This window comes from Myotis daubentonii, chromosome 5, assembly GCF_963259705.1.
Source record: "Myotis daubentonii chromosome 5, mMyoDau2.1, whole genome shotgun sequence".
In the NCBI taxonomy this organism is placed as follows: domain Eukaryota; kingdom Metazoa; phylum Chordata; class Mammalia; order Chiroptera; family Vespertilionidae; genus Myotis; species Myotis daubentonii.
This window is the reverse complement of record NC_081844.1, coordinates 3,041,145-3,054,806: the sequence shown is the minus strand read 5'-3', so window position 1 is coordinate 3,054,806 and position 13,662 is coordinate 3,041,145. Positions and strand designations below refer to the sequence as shown.

At 49.6% G+C, this 13,662-nt stretch overlaps 1 protein-coding gene across 7 annotated transcripts in view; it reads right to left on the bottom strand.

Moving 5' to 3' along the window:
* USP53 (ubiquitin specific peptidase 53) overlaps positions 1 to 13,662 on the bottom strand; it is a 53,554-nt gene that overhangs the window by 15,225 nt on the left and 24,667 nt on the right. For 5 of the 7 annotated variants that reach the window (XM_059695573.1, XM_059695572.1, XM_059695576.1 and 2 more), the window contains 8 exons: positions 12,619 to 12,724; positions 11,883 to 12,029; positions 10,747 to 10,896; positions 6,450 to 6,612; positions 5,560 to 5,712; positions 3,814 to 3,936; positions 1,733 to 1,774; positions 810 to 1,473 (listed from right to left, as the gene is read on the bottom strand). In XM_059695573.1, the coding sequence (XP_059551556.1) occupies positions 810 to 1,473; positions 1,733 to 1,774; positions 3,814 to 3,936; positions 5,560 to 5,712; positions 6,450 to 6,612; positions 10,747 to 10,896; positions 11,883 to 12,029; positions 12,619 to 12,724 (1,548 nt within the window). The remainder of the gene's footprint in view (positions 1 to 809; positions 1,474 to 1,732; positions 1,775 to 3,813; positions 3,937 to 5,559; positions 5,713 to 6,449; positions 6,613 to 10,746; positions 10,897 to 11,882; positions 12,030 to 12,618; positions 12,725 to 13,662) is intronic. The other 2 variants (XM_059695574.1, XM_059695577.1) reach the window with 1 other exon arrangement.

Here is a 13,662-nt window from a genome sequence, read left to right as displayed (position 1 = left end):
AGCTTACAGCAGACTGAGGCGAGGAAGTGAAGTTCATTTGCCCAATAAGTACGACCTCTCTACCACCCTAAGCCACTCCTCCCCAGGAGCTGAAATCCCCTGCCTGACAAGAAGTTCCCCGGCTGTTAATGGAACACAAGCAGCTGATTTCTGCACATCTGGCGTTTTAGTAATGGAGGTGGTGAAGCACCATCTAATATCAAAGCACAATGTTCTGGATGGACTAAAAGCATAAAGTCGACAGGCTGACCCAGGAAGCCAGCCGCTGAGCAGGCTGGGGGCAGGGTTCCCGGGTTCCCGAGTGCAATGGACCAGGACAGCGACCCCAGACGCTCAGAATCGCTGAGCACAAGCCCAGTGGGGTGGCTGCACTCTTCCACATCTGCTGAAGGAAACTGTCTCCACGGGCGGGGCTGTGAGCATAAAATAGCCCCGTGTCCGAGGTACAAATGCCAGAGGCGGGAGAACAGGCATGAACTAGATGCAAGAATTAAACAACCAGCTTCATGGCCGCGCAGCAACCCACTCAGGGCTGCGCTTTACACCTGTAGCACCTTTCAACAGCTTTCAACGCGGCCATGAGAACGTATTTCTATAATTTCCGTCTCCTGCACAGCTGTGTGTTTTGGAATCTGGAAGTAACCACTGAAAATAAGAACCGAAACATCGAACGCCCCGCAGTGTCCCAGGTGTCGTTCCTTTGAGCTCAAGCTCCTTCCATCACACTGAGCAGACCCTGGGCTTTGAAAATCACTTCAAATGATTAAGGAGGCCCCTGGGGAGGGCGCTCCCTCCCATGACTGCACTACCTGGGGGGCTCCGCGGTCCCGGCACCGTCCACACCCGGCGAGTCCAGGCTGGCGGAGCCGCTGCTGACGTGGTCGCTGCTCTCACTGCCGGACTCAGTCCTCTGCCCCTGCCGGGTGTCACCAGGGAGGCCCGTCTCGGTGAGGCCTTTCCCCGGGCCGTCGGGGGAACGCCTGCTGCCCAGCTCCGGCCTCGCTTCATCCTCGTAGATGGTCATCAAGCACTTCTGCTTCGGCGGCCCCTGGGGCCAGCTGCTGGGGCTCTGGTCCCTGCATCTGGGCGTGTGACTGGCGCTCGGCCTGTGCCGTGGACTGTGCTGCCGTTTCTCACTCTCGCTGAGGACACTGTCGACATTCAGGGTCTCTCTCATGGGCTTCCAGCCTCGGCTCCCGCTCCTGCTGTGGCGGCTGCTGCCTTTACCCCGAGAGTCCAGGCTGCTGTCTGTCTCGTACCCAGGGCCGCTGTCGCCCTGCACCCCCAGACCAGGAGCCTGGGGCCTCCCCGCACGCGGGACCTGCGCAGACGCCCGGCTCTGGGTGGGTGGGTCCTGGCCACACGGCCCCCGCCCCTGACCGGGGGACGCGGGGCGACTGCCGTATTGTCGGAAGCCGTTTGGGGCAGGCGGTGATCTGGACTTGACGCGTGGAAGGTCCTCATCCAGCACATCTTTAAAACAAATAAGGAGACACACGACCACTCTCAGGGCCGCCTCAGCCACAGCCACTTGGAGAAGATGTCTAAGCAGGAGTAAGCGGCGATTCCACCACCCAGGGCTCGAGTCCTGTGCTAACTGAGGCGTTTGTAAATTAAACGGCTACATCCTGACTTTAAAATAACTCTAAAGAGATCACAAGATAATTAGTTTTTTAAAAAACAGTATTCCACCTCATTTATGTTTCATGAAAATCATAAAAACATGTTCTACCTCTCATGCTAGCAGAGTGTCGAAAGTCTGTGAGATCAATCGCTGCGGAGGGGGAGGGCAGACGCCCAGTTGCTGTGGTGGGACCGTGGACGGGTCCCCCATTAGGAGGGCAACTGAGCCACAGCGACCAAGTCCAAAACAGACCCCCTGACCCAGCGATTCCTGGCAAGGATCCTGCTGTGGCTGTGCACACGGGCACACAAAGGCCAATCCCTCACCCTTTCTACAGGCCGCGTCTGTTACACCTGGCTGTGCACACGGGCACACAAAGGCCAATCCCTCACCCTTTCTACAGGCCGCGTCTGTTACACCTGGCTGTGCACACGGGCACACAAAGGCCAATCCCTCACCCTGTCTACAGGCCGCGTCAGTTACACCTGGCTGTGCACACGGGCACACAAAGGCCAATCTCTCACCCTTTCTACAGGCCGCGTCTGTTACACCTGGCTGTGCACACGGGCACACAAAGGCCAATCCCTCACCCTGTCTACAGGCCGCGTCTGTTACACCTGGCTGTGCACACGGGCACACAAAGGCCAATCTCTCACCCTTTCTACAGGCCGCGTCTGTTACATCTGGCTGTGCACACGGGCACACAAAGGCCAATCTCTCACCCTTTCTACAGGCCGCGTCTGTTACACCTGGCTGTGCACACGGGCACACAAAGGCCAATCTCTCACCCTTTCTACAGGCCGTGTCTCAGTTACACCTGGCTGTGCACACGGGCACACAAAGGCCAATCTCTCACCCTGTCTACAGGCCGTGTCTCAGTTACACCTGGCTGTGCACACGGGCACACAAAGGCCAATCTCTCACCCTTTCTACAGGCCGTGTCTGTTACACCTGGCTGTGCACACGGGCACACAAAGGCCAATCTCTCACCCTGTCTACAGGCCGTGTCTGTTACACCTGGCTGTGCACACGGGCACACAAAGGCCAATCTCTCACCCTGTCTACAGGCCGTGTCTCAGTTACACCTGGCTGTGCACACGGGCACACAAAGGCCAATCTCTCACCCTTTCTACAGGCCGTGTCTCAGTTACACCTGGCTGTGCACACGGGCACACAAAGGCCAATCTCTCACCCTTTCTACAGGCCGTGTCTCAGTTACACCTGGCTGTGACAGGGAAAGTGCTGAGGCTCCTGGTGGACGGAACAAGGATGGGGACCGAGGGGCGGTCAGGGCGCCAGGAAAGCGAGCTCCTGTCACTTTTTCTATAATCCTCCTCACTGAGTGCACCACGAGTGGGCTGCAATCAATTTTAATTAAAAATTAAATAAATTTCCCAGCCAGTGTGGCTCATCACCAGGAGGTCACGGGTCATGCCTGGGTTGTGGGCTCAATCCCCTGTAGGGAGGGTGTAGGAGGCAACCAATCAATGCTTTTCTCTCATCATTGATGTTTCCCTCTCCCTCCCTCCTTCCCTCTCCCTATTCCTCTCTGAAATCAATAAAAATATATTTAAAAAAATTTTAAAGAAATTAACTTTTATTCATTTAATTTTGAATTAAAAGCTAAAACAGCAAAGTATTCCAGACTAGAATTAAACAAGAATGAGGAAAATTTACATCTACAGGTTCAACAGGTGTATTAGAGAAATCATATTAAGATACATGACATAGAAACAGATACATATATTTAAAACTAGAGGCCCGGTGCACGAAATTCGTGCACTCAAGGGGTGGGGAAGCGGTCCCTCAGCCCAGCCTGCACCCTCTCACAATCTGGGAGCCCTCAGGGGATGTCCGATCAGTCGGACATCCTTAATATTGCCGCAGAGACAGGAGAGGCTCCTGCCACCGCCGCTGCGCTCGCCAGCTGTGAACCTAGCCTCTGGCTGAGCAGCACTCCCCTTGTGGGAGCACAGTGACCACCAGGGGGCAGCTCCTGCATTGAGTGTCTGCCCCCTGGTGGTCAGTGTGTGTCATAGAGACCAGTCATTCTGCCTTTCGGTCAATTTGCATATTACCCTTTTATTATGTAGGATAGGATGGTTAAACTGTATTCAAGCTATAAAATGTAGTGTTCCGATAAGGCTTTAGGGCCCCTTTCCAACGTGCACTGCCCGCCCTTGGCTCACCTCGGTGCCGACCCGCGTCCCTCTTCTGCGAGCACAGGAGGCGCCTCTGCTCCAGCGCCTTCAGGGCACACTCCCTGGAGAGGCCCTTCATCTTCTCGCGGGCGTCACTGGGTCCTGACTTAGCTGTAGGGGAAACCAGTCGTCCAGTCAGGAAGCACATCATTTTCTAACTGCTCACTACGCACACAAACTGCACTGTATGAAACATTTAAGACACTCTGTGTTAAAAACAAAACACGCATTAAAGTAAGAGTAAACTCATTTTTATGTTTAACTAAATCAAGTTAGTGTGATATCTCCTGGCAATGGAGATGCGTGTTACCTTTGAAACTTGTCAAGCATCTAAAGTGAGTGTGCAGGAGAATGAGCTTCTACTGAAATGTAAGACCTAAAGGCTGGTGATGGGCACCATGTGTCCTAACTCACTTCCATCTCGAGATGAGCACAAGTACAGCTCCATCTGGGATCGAAAAGCAGAAGTAACGAACCTGCCAAGTTCACATCACGCACAATGTAGATACAGATAGCGCCAAGCTGTCTGATGCCAAAGTGTATGTGAACACACACAGTTCCTGGGCTTAAGTTAGGTATGTTTAGAAAAATAGATAAAAAGTATCAACAATACATAGAGGGAAACGGTATGTTTCCATTTAGAATTTTAAAAAGCACTTAGTGTACTTCTTTGTTGATGGTAACTGTTAATTCTGAATCTTACCTTCCTTGATTATGGGTTACCTTTTTGGTTAAACATTATTTCACTAATATATTAAAAAGTTGCCCGGCTGGTGTGGCCAGTGGTTGAGTGTCAACCCATGAACCAGGAGGTCATGGTTCGATTCCCATGGGCTTGATCTCAGTAGGGGACATGCAGGAAGCAGCTGATGGCTAATTCTCTCTCCCTCTCCCTTCCTCTCTTTGAAATCAATTTTAAAAACAAAACAAAAAAACAGTCCTAGCTGGTTTGGCTCAGTGGAGAGAGTGTAGGCCTGTGGACTGATGGGTCCCAGGTTGGATTCTTGTCAAGGGCACATACCTCGGTTGAAGGCCCCTGAATCCCCAGCCCTAGTTGGGGCTCGTATGGGAAGCAACCAATCGATGTGTCTTTCTCACATCAATGTTTCCTTCTCTCTGTCTCTCCCCCTCCCTTCCTCTCTCTCTTGAAAAAATATCCTCGGGTGAGGATTAACAACAAAATTTTTTTTTTAAAGTTGCTTACAAAGCATCCTGAACAGCCACCCAAGTAGAGTCAGGGTGTCTCTGAGCCGTGCTGCACACCGCACTGAGGTCTCACTCCGGACCTGTCCCTGAACTCGGGTTGTGAAAATTAAAGTTGTGGGATGACAATAACAGGAGAGCTGAATGACAACGAGGATAAGAACAAACTCGACTGTAGCTTTGAACTGCCACTGCAGTCGCTAATTGTAAATTAATTCTGGCAGGTGAGCCGAATGGTTAACTGTGTTTTTCCTCTCAAGTTGGTAACGGCCACCATGAAGGAGAGGCCACAGTTTTGGTAACAGTCCAGACTGCCTCTAGCCTGCGAGGGCTGGGAGCCGTGGAGAAACTCGGGCCCTGGTCGGGTCCAACTGTCCCGATGAGGCCACACATCTCAGACGCGCATCAATGGAAAGGCAGTTTTGCTGCTGCTTGTTACTGTCGCCTGGTCCCTGCCAGGAGTGAGTCAGGAAGTGAAGCCGGCCAGCGCGTCTCCTCAGGGACTATGAAGATGGCAACTGAAACACATACCTGCTCCTCGGCCACTGCTCGCCGGGATGTGGCTCCGACTGAAGGATGAAATGTCATCTGTTTGAAATTTCTGATTTTCTCTCTGTTTGTCCTGATCACCAAATCCATTCTCTTTGGAATTATCTGACTTATAAATCGAGGGCCTTTCAGATCCTTAAAAAGACAAGCACAAATGCATCATCCCTTTCCTCCTCCTACCAGAACAGATGTCCAAGTCATCCTTTCAGATGCTTCTAAAACTGTAGACAATTACTAAAACTCAGAGGACTGACATCTTCCAAGGATTTCTAAGTGCCATGAATGCACACAGACTCCCTCGCTGCTCTGGGCGTTCCCAGTGGCTACCTCACTTTCAATCCCAATGCCTCCTGCTAGAAAGAGCTCGCAGCTGGCAGCCCCTCTGTGCCTGTGTGACCACTGTCGTGGGTGGCTCCCAGGGGGGCCTGTGAGGCCACTGGTCAGGAAAGATGATAAAGGTTAACTCAATGTATTAGAATCTTCCTGAACTCCGTCTGAAACTAAATTTTTAAATTATCCTCAACCTTCATTTTACATTCAGTACTAGAGGCCCGGTGCACAAAATTTTGCACTGGGGGAGTCCCCTCAGCCCAGCCTGTGCCCTCTCACAGTCCGGGAGCCCTCAGGGGCCTATGCCATCAGACACCTTAGCGCTCCCACCACCGCCCGCCACTGTGCTCGCCAGCCCTAAGCCTGGCTTCTAGTTGAGCGGCACTCCCCCTGTGGGAGCACACTGACCACCAGAGGGCAGCTCCTACCGGTCATTCCACCATTCGGTCCATTTGCATATTAACCTTTTATTACATAGGATATTAGTATTCCTAGTATGACTGTCAGAAAGAAAAACACTGAACTAAAAGGCAAAGAATTACCCGTATTTTCCACCCCGGGTCTCTGATGTGGCCAGCTGACGACCTGCCTGAGTGCATCTTCGGTGGACACCGCCGTGCCTTCGGGGTTGGCGTAAAACAGCAGCAGGGGCTGGAAGTGGCACCGGAGGCACTTGGAGACCACGTCCTTCCATCTCGTTCCCACCTTTATAAAACCACAGGGAGCAAAACCAAGCCTGTCAGCACCCTGTTTCCCGAAAAGGCAGGGGCCGAAATAATTTGCATATTAAAGATGTTTAACGACATTCAGATGCTAGCCAGCCGTTCAACTGTGCGCTGTATTATATTATTAACTTTGTTTTATTTAATGAGTCTAATTAAAAATCTTTAAACATTAAAAAGTTGATGGGCAAAATTATACACTCTCTATCAAGATTTGGATTAGCGAATTTTAGAAAGCTTTTCTCACACACATGGTCAACTGCCTTTTGGCAACGATTAAAGGGAGTTTAATGGGGAAATATAAGTCGATACCACAAATGATGCTACAGCAACGGGAGGAAAAAGAAAGAAGACACAACTACACCCAAAGCCCAGTAATGAACTCAGGGGTCATGTAAAATCTCTCGAGTTTACAGAAGAAAATGAGAGAAAACAGTAACCTCAGGGAAAGTAAAAATGTCCTATCAGGACATCAAACAAACCAAAGAAAAAATGTAAAATTGGATTCCATGAAATGAATGAATAACTTCTGCTCCATGAAAAACGCCATTAACAAAATGGAAAAAATAGAACAAAAACCCCACCTGTATCTAATAAAGGAGGGCTGTGCCGGATACAGAACTCCTACAGCTCAGTAAGAAGAAAACCATCCAATCTGAAAAATGGGCAAATTCTCTGAAGTGACATGTCACTAAAGAGACATAGGAATGGCCAGTAAGCACAGGAAGAGTTGTTCAGAACATTATTGTTAATCAAAGGGAAGTGAATGAAAACCACAGTGAGGCAACATTAGGGTCCCTGGAAGGCTAACATAAGAGACTCCCAGCAGGGGGCACTACGCGGGGGGCTGCTGAGAGGAGGGAGATGCGCAGTGTCTGTGGACAGCCATTGTCCGTTCACATACAGCTGACTGCACACTTAGCAGGCCACCCAGACATCCCACCTGGTGCTGGGAGCAACGGAAAAACGTCTTCACACCAAGACTCTTCCTACCTTAACAGGACCACCGTTCTATACAGCCACAGGATGGAACACCGCACGCGTGAATCCTAAAAGGCATGTGCTTGGCGAAGCAAGCCAGCCTCAGAGGGATGTGTGAGGGGAAGGCCATCCCCACGATGCTGAAGAGGGAGCAGAACTAATCTACAGAGCATCCGGGGTTCCTGGGCGGGGTGGGAGGGGCCGACAGGAACGTGGCACCATGCGGGGGGTGGGGCATGCTTTGTGCTATATGGTGTGGAGGTGACACAGATGTGTGTACAGCTGCCAAACACTTACATGGGTACGTTTTAACGTTTGTAAATTACCTATATATATAAAAAGCCAGTGACCGGAACACTGTAATGACCAGAACGACCAGTTGCTATGACGCCCACTGAAGCCAGTGAACTGGCTGATGGGGGGTGGGGGGGCGGGGACAGCTGGCCAACTGCCTGTGGTGCCTCCCCCTTGCCAGCCCCACCCCCAAAGGTCTCCCACAACCCCAATCAGCCCACAGCCCCTACCAGCCCCCCACATTGATCAGGGGCAGGGCTGGCAGCCAACCTCCCGCAGCCCCTCCCCCAATCCACCCCTGCCCCCCTACACACCAATTGGGGGAGGGTCAGCTCGCCCACAGCCCTGCTCCACGGCCGGCCAGCCCAGCCCTAATTGGGCCCTGATCGGGGCCGGGCTGGCCAGACCCCACCTGTGCACGAATTCGTGCATTGGGCCTCTAGTACCTCTATAACGTTGATTTAAAAACAAAACAAAACCAAACAAACAGGAACTGGTGCATTCTAGAATGTTGGCTTCTGCAGGGAAGGGAGGGCTGTAAAAAGTCTGAAGAATTTTTCAAACTACATGCTCAGCTGCTGACCCTCCTTACCGGGGACGCTGACATACTCGAGGAACTAGATTAACTTGAAAGCAAAACAAATATAAACTCACAGGGTGACTGCACACCCATGTCCTCCTTTGAGCTTTGACAATTTAAATGATGTGGGTGCCAAGTAGGACGGCCATAAGGTCTGCTCACGGACGCAGGTGAAGTCCCTTAATAAGCTGCTATAGCAAAGCCTGAAGAAATCCAAGTAAAAGCTGCTTTTAAAACATGAGCACCAGCACTTCCCGTTGGCTTTACTGAGCATAGTCACATGAACTACAACCTCCCAGGCACACGGCAAGCCCACGCGTTCTGACGAGTGTGCACAGGCGTGCAGCCTCACTCCTCGCTCCCTCTGCAGGGCCTTCCGTCACTGTTTCCTCCTGTCAGGGAATTTTGTGTCAGTGGAATCCGTATTTGGCCGGGTGTCTCGCTTCTGTCATTGGCACAATGGTCTAGGATGTTCCACATGTGTCAGTTCATTCCTGTCTGATGGGCATCAAGCTCCACTGTGCGCTTGGACCACAACGTGGTTACCTGCTCACCTGCTGATGGACATTCGGGGTCCCAGTGGGGTTATAGGAATAAAACTCCCACGGACACTCAAGGGCAGGCTGTGTATGGACACGTCCTCAGGGAGTGGTGCTGCTGGATGCATGGTAAGATTACGTGCGCAAGAAGCTGATGCAACTCTCTAAGGTGGCTGCTCCATGCGGCACTGCCACACGCCTGCGTCAGGGATCTGGCTGCTTGCTGCCCTCCACGCTCCCGGTGAGGTCGGCACTGCATGCTCCTGCGTCAGGGATCTGGCTGCTTGCTGCCCTCCACGCTCCCGGTGAGGTCGGCACTGCATGCTCCTGCGTCAGGGACCTGGCTGCTTGCTGCCCTCCACACTCCCGGTGAGGTCGGCACTGCATGCTCCTGCGTCAGGGATCTGGCTGCTTGCTGCCCTCCACGCTCCCGGTGAGGTCGGCACTGCATGCTCCTGCGTCAGGGACCTGGCTGCTTGCTGCCCTCCACGCTCTCGGTGAGGTCGGCACTGCATGCTCCTGCGTCAGGGACCTGGCTGCTTGCTGCCCTCCACACTCCCGGTGAGGTCGGCACTGCATGCTCCTGCGTCAGGGATCTGGCTGCTTGCTGCCCTCCACGCTCCCGGTGAGGTCGGCACTGCATGCTCCTGCGTCAGGGACCTGGCTGCTTGCTGCCCTCCACGCTCTCGGTGAGGTCGGCACTGCATGCTCAGGGACCTGGCTGCTTGCTGCCCTCCACGCTCCCAGTGAGGTTGGCACTGCATGCTCAGGGACCTGGCTGCTTGCTGCCCTCCACGCTCTCGGTGAGGTCGGCACTGCATGCTCCTGCGTCAGGGATCTGGCTGCTTGACGCCCTCCATGCTCCTGGAGAAGTCGGGCTTTGGAATTTATCCTCCTAACAGCTGAGTCTGAACCTCACTGTGAACTGAGTGTGTTTCTTTGTGCCCAATCAGGCTGAGTGTCAGTGCAAGGGCTGTTCACCTGTCTCCTCTGGTGAACTGTCCAAAGCTTTTGTGTATCAGACAGAAGGATGGTGCGTATGGATACCTGGTAGCTACACTAACATTTATTTGTCGCCTTTTTATTATTCTAGATATGGAGCCAGCTTCAAAACAAACCTGATTTCAAAAACTAATAAAAGGATTCCAAGAACTGTCATTAAAATCATTTATTATTTTATATAAGCATTTATATCTAATAATCACTCTATATAATTACTACAGGCCTGGTGCATGAATTCGTGCATGGGCGGGGTCCCTTGGCCGGGAGGTGGGAAGGGACAGCGGGAAGTTGGCCGGCCATGAGATTGGCTGTAGGAGTGCACTAACCCCCAGGATATAGCTCCTGCATTGAGCGCCTGCCCCCTGGTGGTCAGTACGTGTCATAGCAACCCGTTGTTCAGTCACTTAGGCTTTTATATATATAGATACATTCCTTTTATCACTGTCACTATTATATTAATATTAGAGGCCCTAGCACAAAATTTGTGCAAGAGTAGGCCTTCCTTCCCCCAGCTGCCGGCACCAGCTTTCCTCCAGCTGCCAGCAGGCACTAGGGACCTGGGCTTCCCTCGCAGCCCCAGCTTCGTCCAGAAGGTTGTCCGGAAGGATATCTGGTCTAATTAGCATATTATGCTTTTATTATTGTAGGTCATTATTACATCATTTATTCCTGAAGAGCATAAACCACAGTAAGCACCCTAGTTCACAGAAGTGTCACCTACCTCTTTCACATTTGCGTCATCGAAAAACACCCACTTGGAACTCTTGGTGTGAAATGTGAAGGCACAGTAGTGCCGGCTGGTGTAGCAGATCAGACCGACGAGGTGAAGTTCACTGTTTTTGGCATTTTCATCAGTAACCCTGTAAAAAAGCTGTTTGGAAAATTAGTAATTTAGGACTGTATCCTTAAAAGTGAAGAGCAGTGATGTGCTATCATGTAGCTGACTCCCCATAAACAGCATCTCCCAGGCGTGCTGCCCATCCTGCGCTGCCCGGTGTGAAGACACCACGGCCCTGCGCACTCCCCCAGTTACACTTCCATCGCTTCCGGAGCAGTACAGGAAGTCCTGACTTTAGCTCGGTAATACGGTGTCTCCAACAGAACTGACACAGTACATCTACAGACTCAAAATATGAAACAAATCACCCATTTTCTGATCGTTCTTGATTGAATCACATGTGTGAACACACATTAAACTTGTCACCTAAAAGATAATTTTCTAAAAGTTTCATTGTAACATCAACCAATTCAAAATAGTTAACTAAGATGGTAAAAGCATATAAGCCAACAGTTCATATTTACATTTATGATCACATCACCATCACACTAGAGCAGTGGTTCTCAACCTTCCAATGCCGCGACCCTTTAATACAGATCCTCATGTTGTGGTGACCCCCAACCATAAAATTATTTTCGTTGCTACTTCATAACTGTAATGTTGCTACTGTTAGGAATCGTCATGTAAATATCTGATATGCAGGATGTATTTTCATTGTTACAAATTAAACATAATTAAAGCACAGTGATTAATCACAAAAACAATATGTAATTATATATGTGTTTTCCGATGGTCTTAGGCGACCCCTGTGAAAGGGTCGTTCGACCCTAAGAGGGGTCGCAACCCACAGGTTGAGAACCGCTGCTCTGGAGTGACAAGAGCCGCAGCAGGAGACAGTGAGAAGCGAAAGCCCCTCCTGGCCTGGGCTCTGAGGAAGTTGTTAGCCTGACTGGGGCAGCTCCAGAGAGTTCCAATGAACCTCCTTCCGTGAGAAAGAACACTTAGTTCTGAAAACCGGCCGCTGCATGTGTGTCCGAGAGTGCGAAACTGAAAGGGAGGAGAAGGAAAGGCGGAGATACCCCGGGGAGAGAGAGATGCGTTGCCAGACTCCGAACCACGTCGCTGGTCAGGTCCGAGTGCTCGGAGTCCCAGACCAGGCCGATGGTGACGATCTCTGGGCAGTTCATCAGGACGCGGCGGATCTTTATTTTCTGGCCACAGTTACTCTAAAGAAAAACACAAAAGGCAAGTTTAGGAATGACTGAAACAGACATACCACAGGTGGCGCCTTACATAGTTTGCATGATGTAGTCACACTCTTAACATGCATTGCCAATTTATTCTTTAGCATATTAAAATAAACTTCTAACAAACTATTTCTCTTAATTATTGATTAAACAGGAAGTTTATTTTAAATCAAAGTGCTTTTCTTCAGTATTTTTGTAACTATGTTAAAACAAGAATTCAGTTTAAAAAAATCAGAAATAGAATCCCTGAAATGATTAATAATTGTGCATCAGAAAAGAATATCATTTGTAAAGTTCAAAGAAAAAAAAAAGAAATTGTGTCTTTAGTGAAATGATAGATTTCTGAACTTAAAAAAAAATTTATATATGCTACCTTAAATCCTTCCAATTTTGAGTGTTTAAAGAACTAGTACTGAGATAAACAGCTCGCATGGTATAGTTACCTAAACTAACATTGCAAAAACAAATTCTTAAAAGTAATTTCATAGACAATTAAATGACATAGTAACTTCTGGATGTCTCCTTAAGCGCACACACAGAAACCACTGAGAGCCCCAACTGTGCTTACGGGACACTTGCGATAGTCATCCGTGGTGTTCGCTGCTTGCAACAATTCCGCAAACATTTCGGGCCTCACACGCTCATGCCTGTCCGTCATTCTTCCAACTTCGTTGCTATAAAAGAAAGCAGCAGTCCCAAATCTGGCCTATGTATAAAATTATGTATGAAAAATACCAAGTTATCAATATATGCAGGATCACTTTTTCTGTCTTAAAACATGATTTTGTATAAAAAATTAACCATAGCTCTCATAGCTAGTTAGTCTGGAGGTCAGATCACCCCCGGTATTGCCGACAACAATCAAGGCTTAACTACAACAAGACTGTGCACAAAGACCACTAGGGGGTGCACCAAGAAAGCATAAAAAATGCGGAGACAAAGAAACAGGACAAAACTGTCAATGGAGGATATTGAGTTCAGAACCACACTTTTAAGGTCTCTTAAGAACTGTCTAGAAGCCGCCGATAAATGTAGTGAGATCCTCAAGAAATCTAATGAGACCCTCCATGTTATGATAAAGAACCAACTAGAAATTAAGCATACACAGACTGAAATAACAAAGACTATACAGACTCCCAACAGCAGACCAGAGGAGCGCAAGAATCAAGGCAAAGATTTGAAATGCGAAGAAGCAAAACACCCAACCAGAAAAGCAAAATGAAAAAAGAATCCGAAAATACGAAGATAATGTAAGGAGCCTCTGGGGCAGCTTCAAGCGTACCAACATCAGAATTATAGGGGTGCCAGAAGATGAGAGAGAGCAAGATATTGAAAACCTATTTGAAGAAATAATGACAGAAAACTTCCCTCACCTGGTGAAAGAAATAGACTTACAGGTCCAGGAAGCGCAGAGAACCCCAAACAAAAGGAATCCAAAGAGGACCACACCAAGACACATCATAATTAAAATGCCCAGAGCAAAAGACAAAGAGAGAATCCTAAAAGCAGCAAGAGAAAGAAATTGAGTTACCTACAAGGGAATACCCATACGACTGTCAGCTGATTTCTCCACAGAAACTTTGCAGGCCAGAAGGGAATGGCAAGAAATATT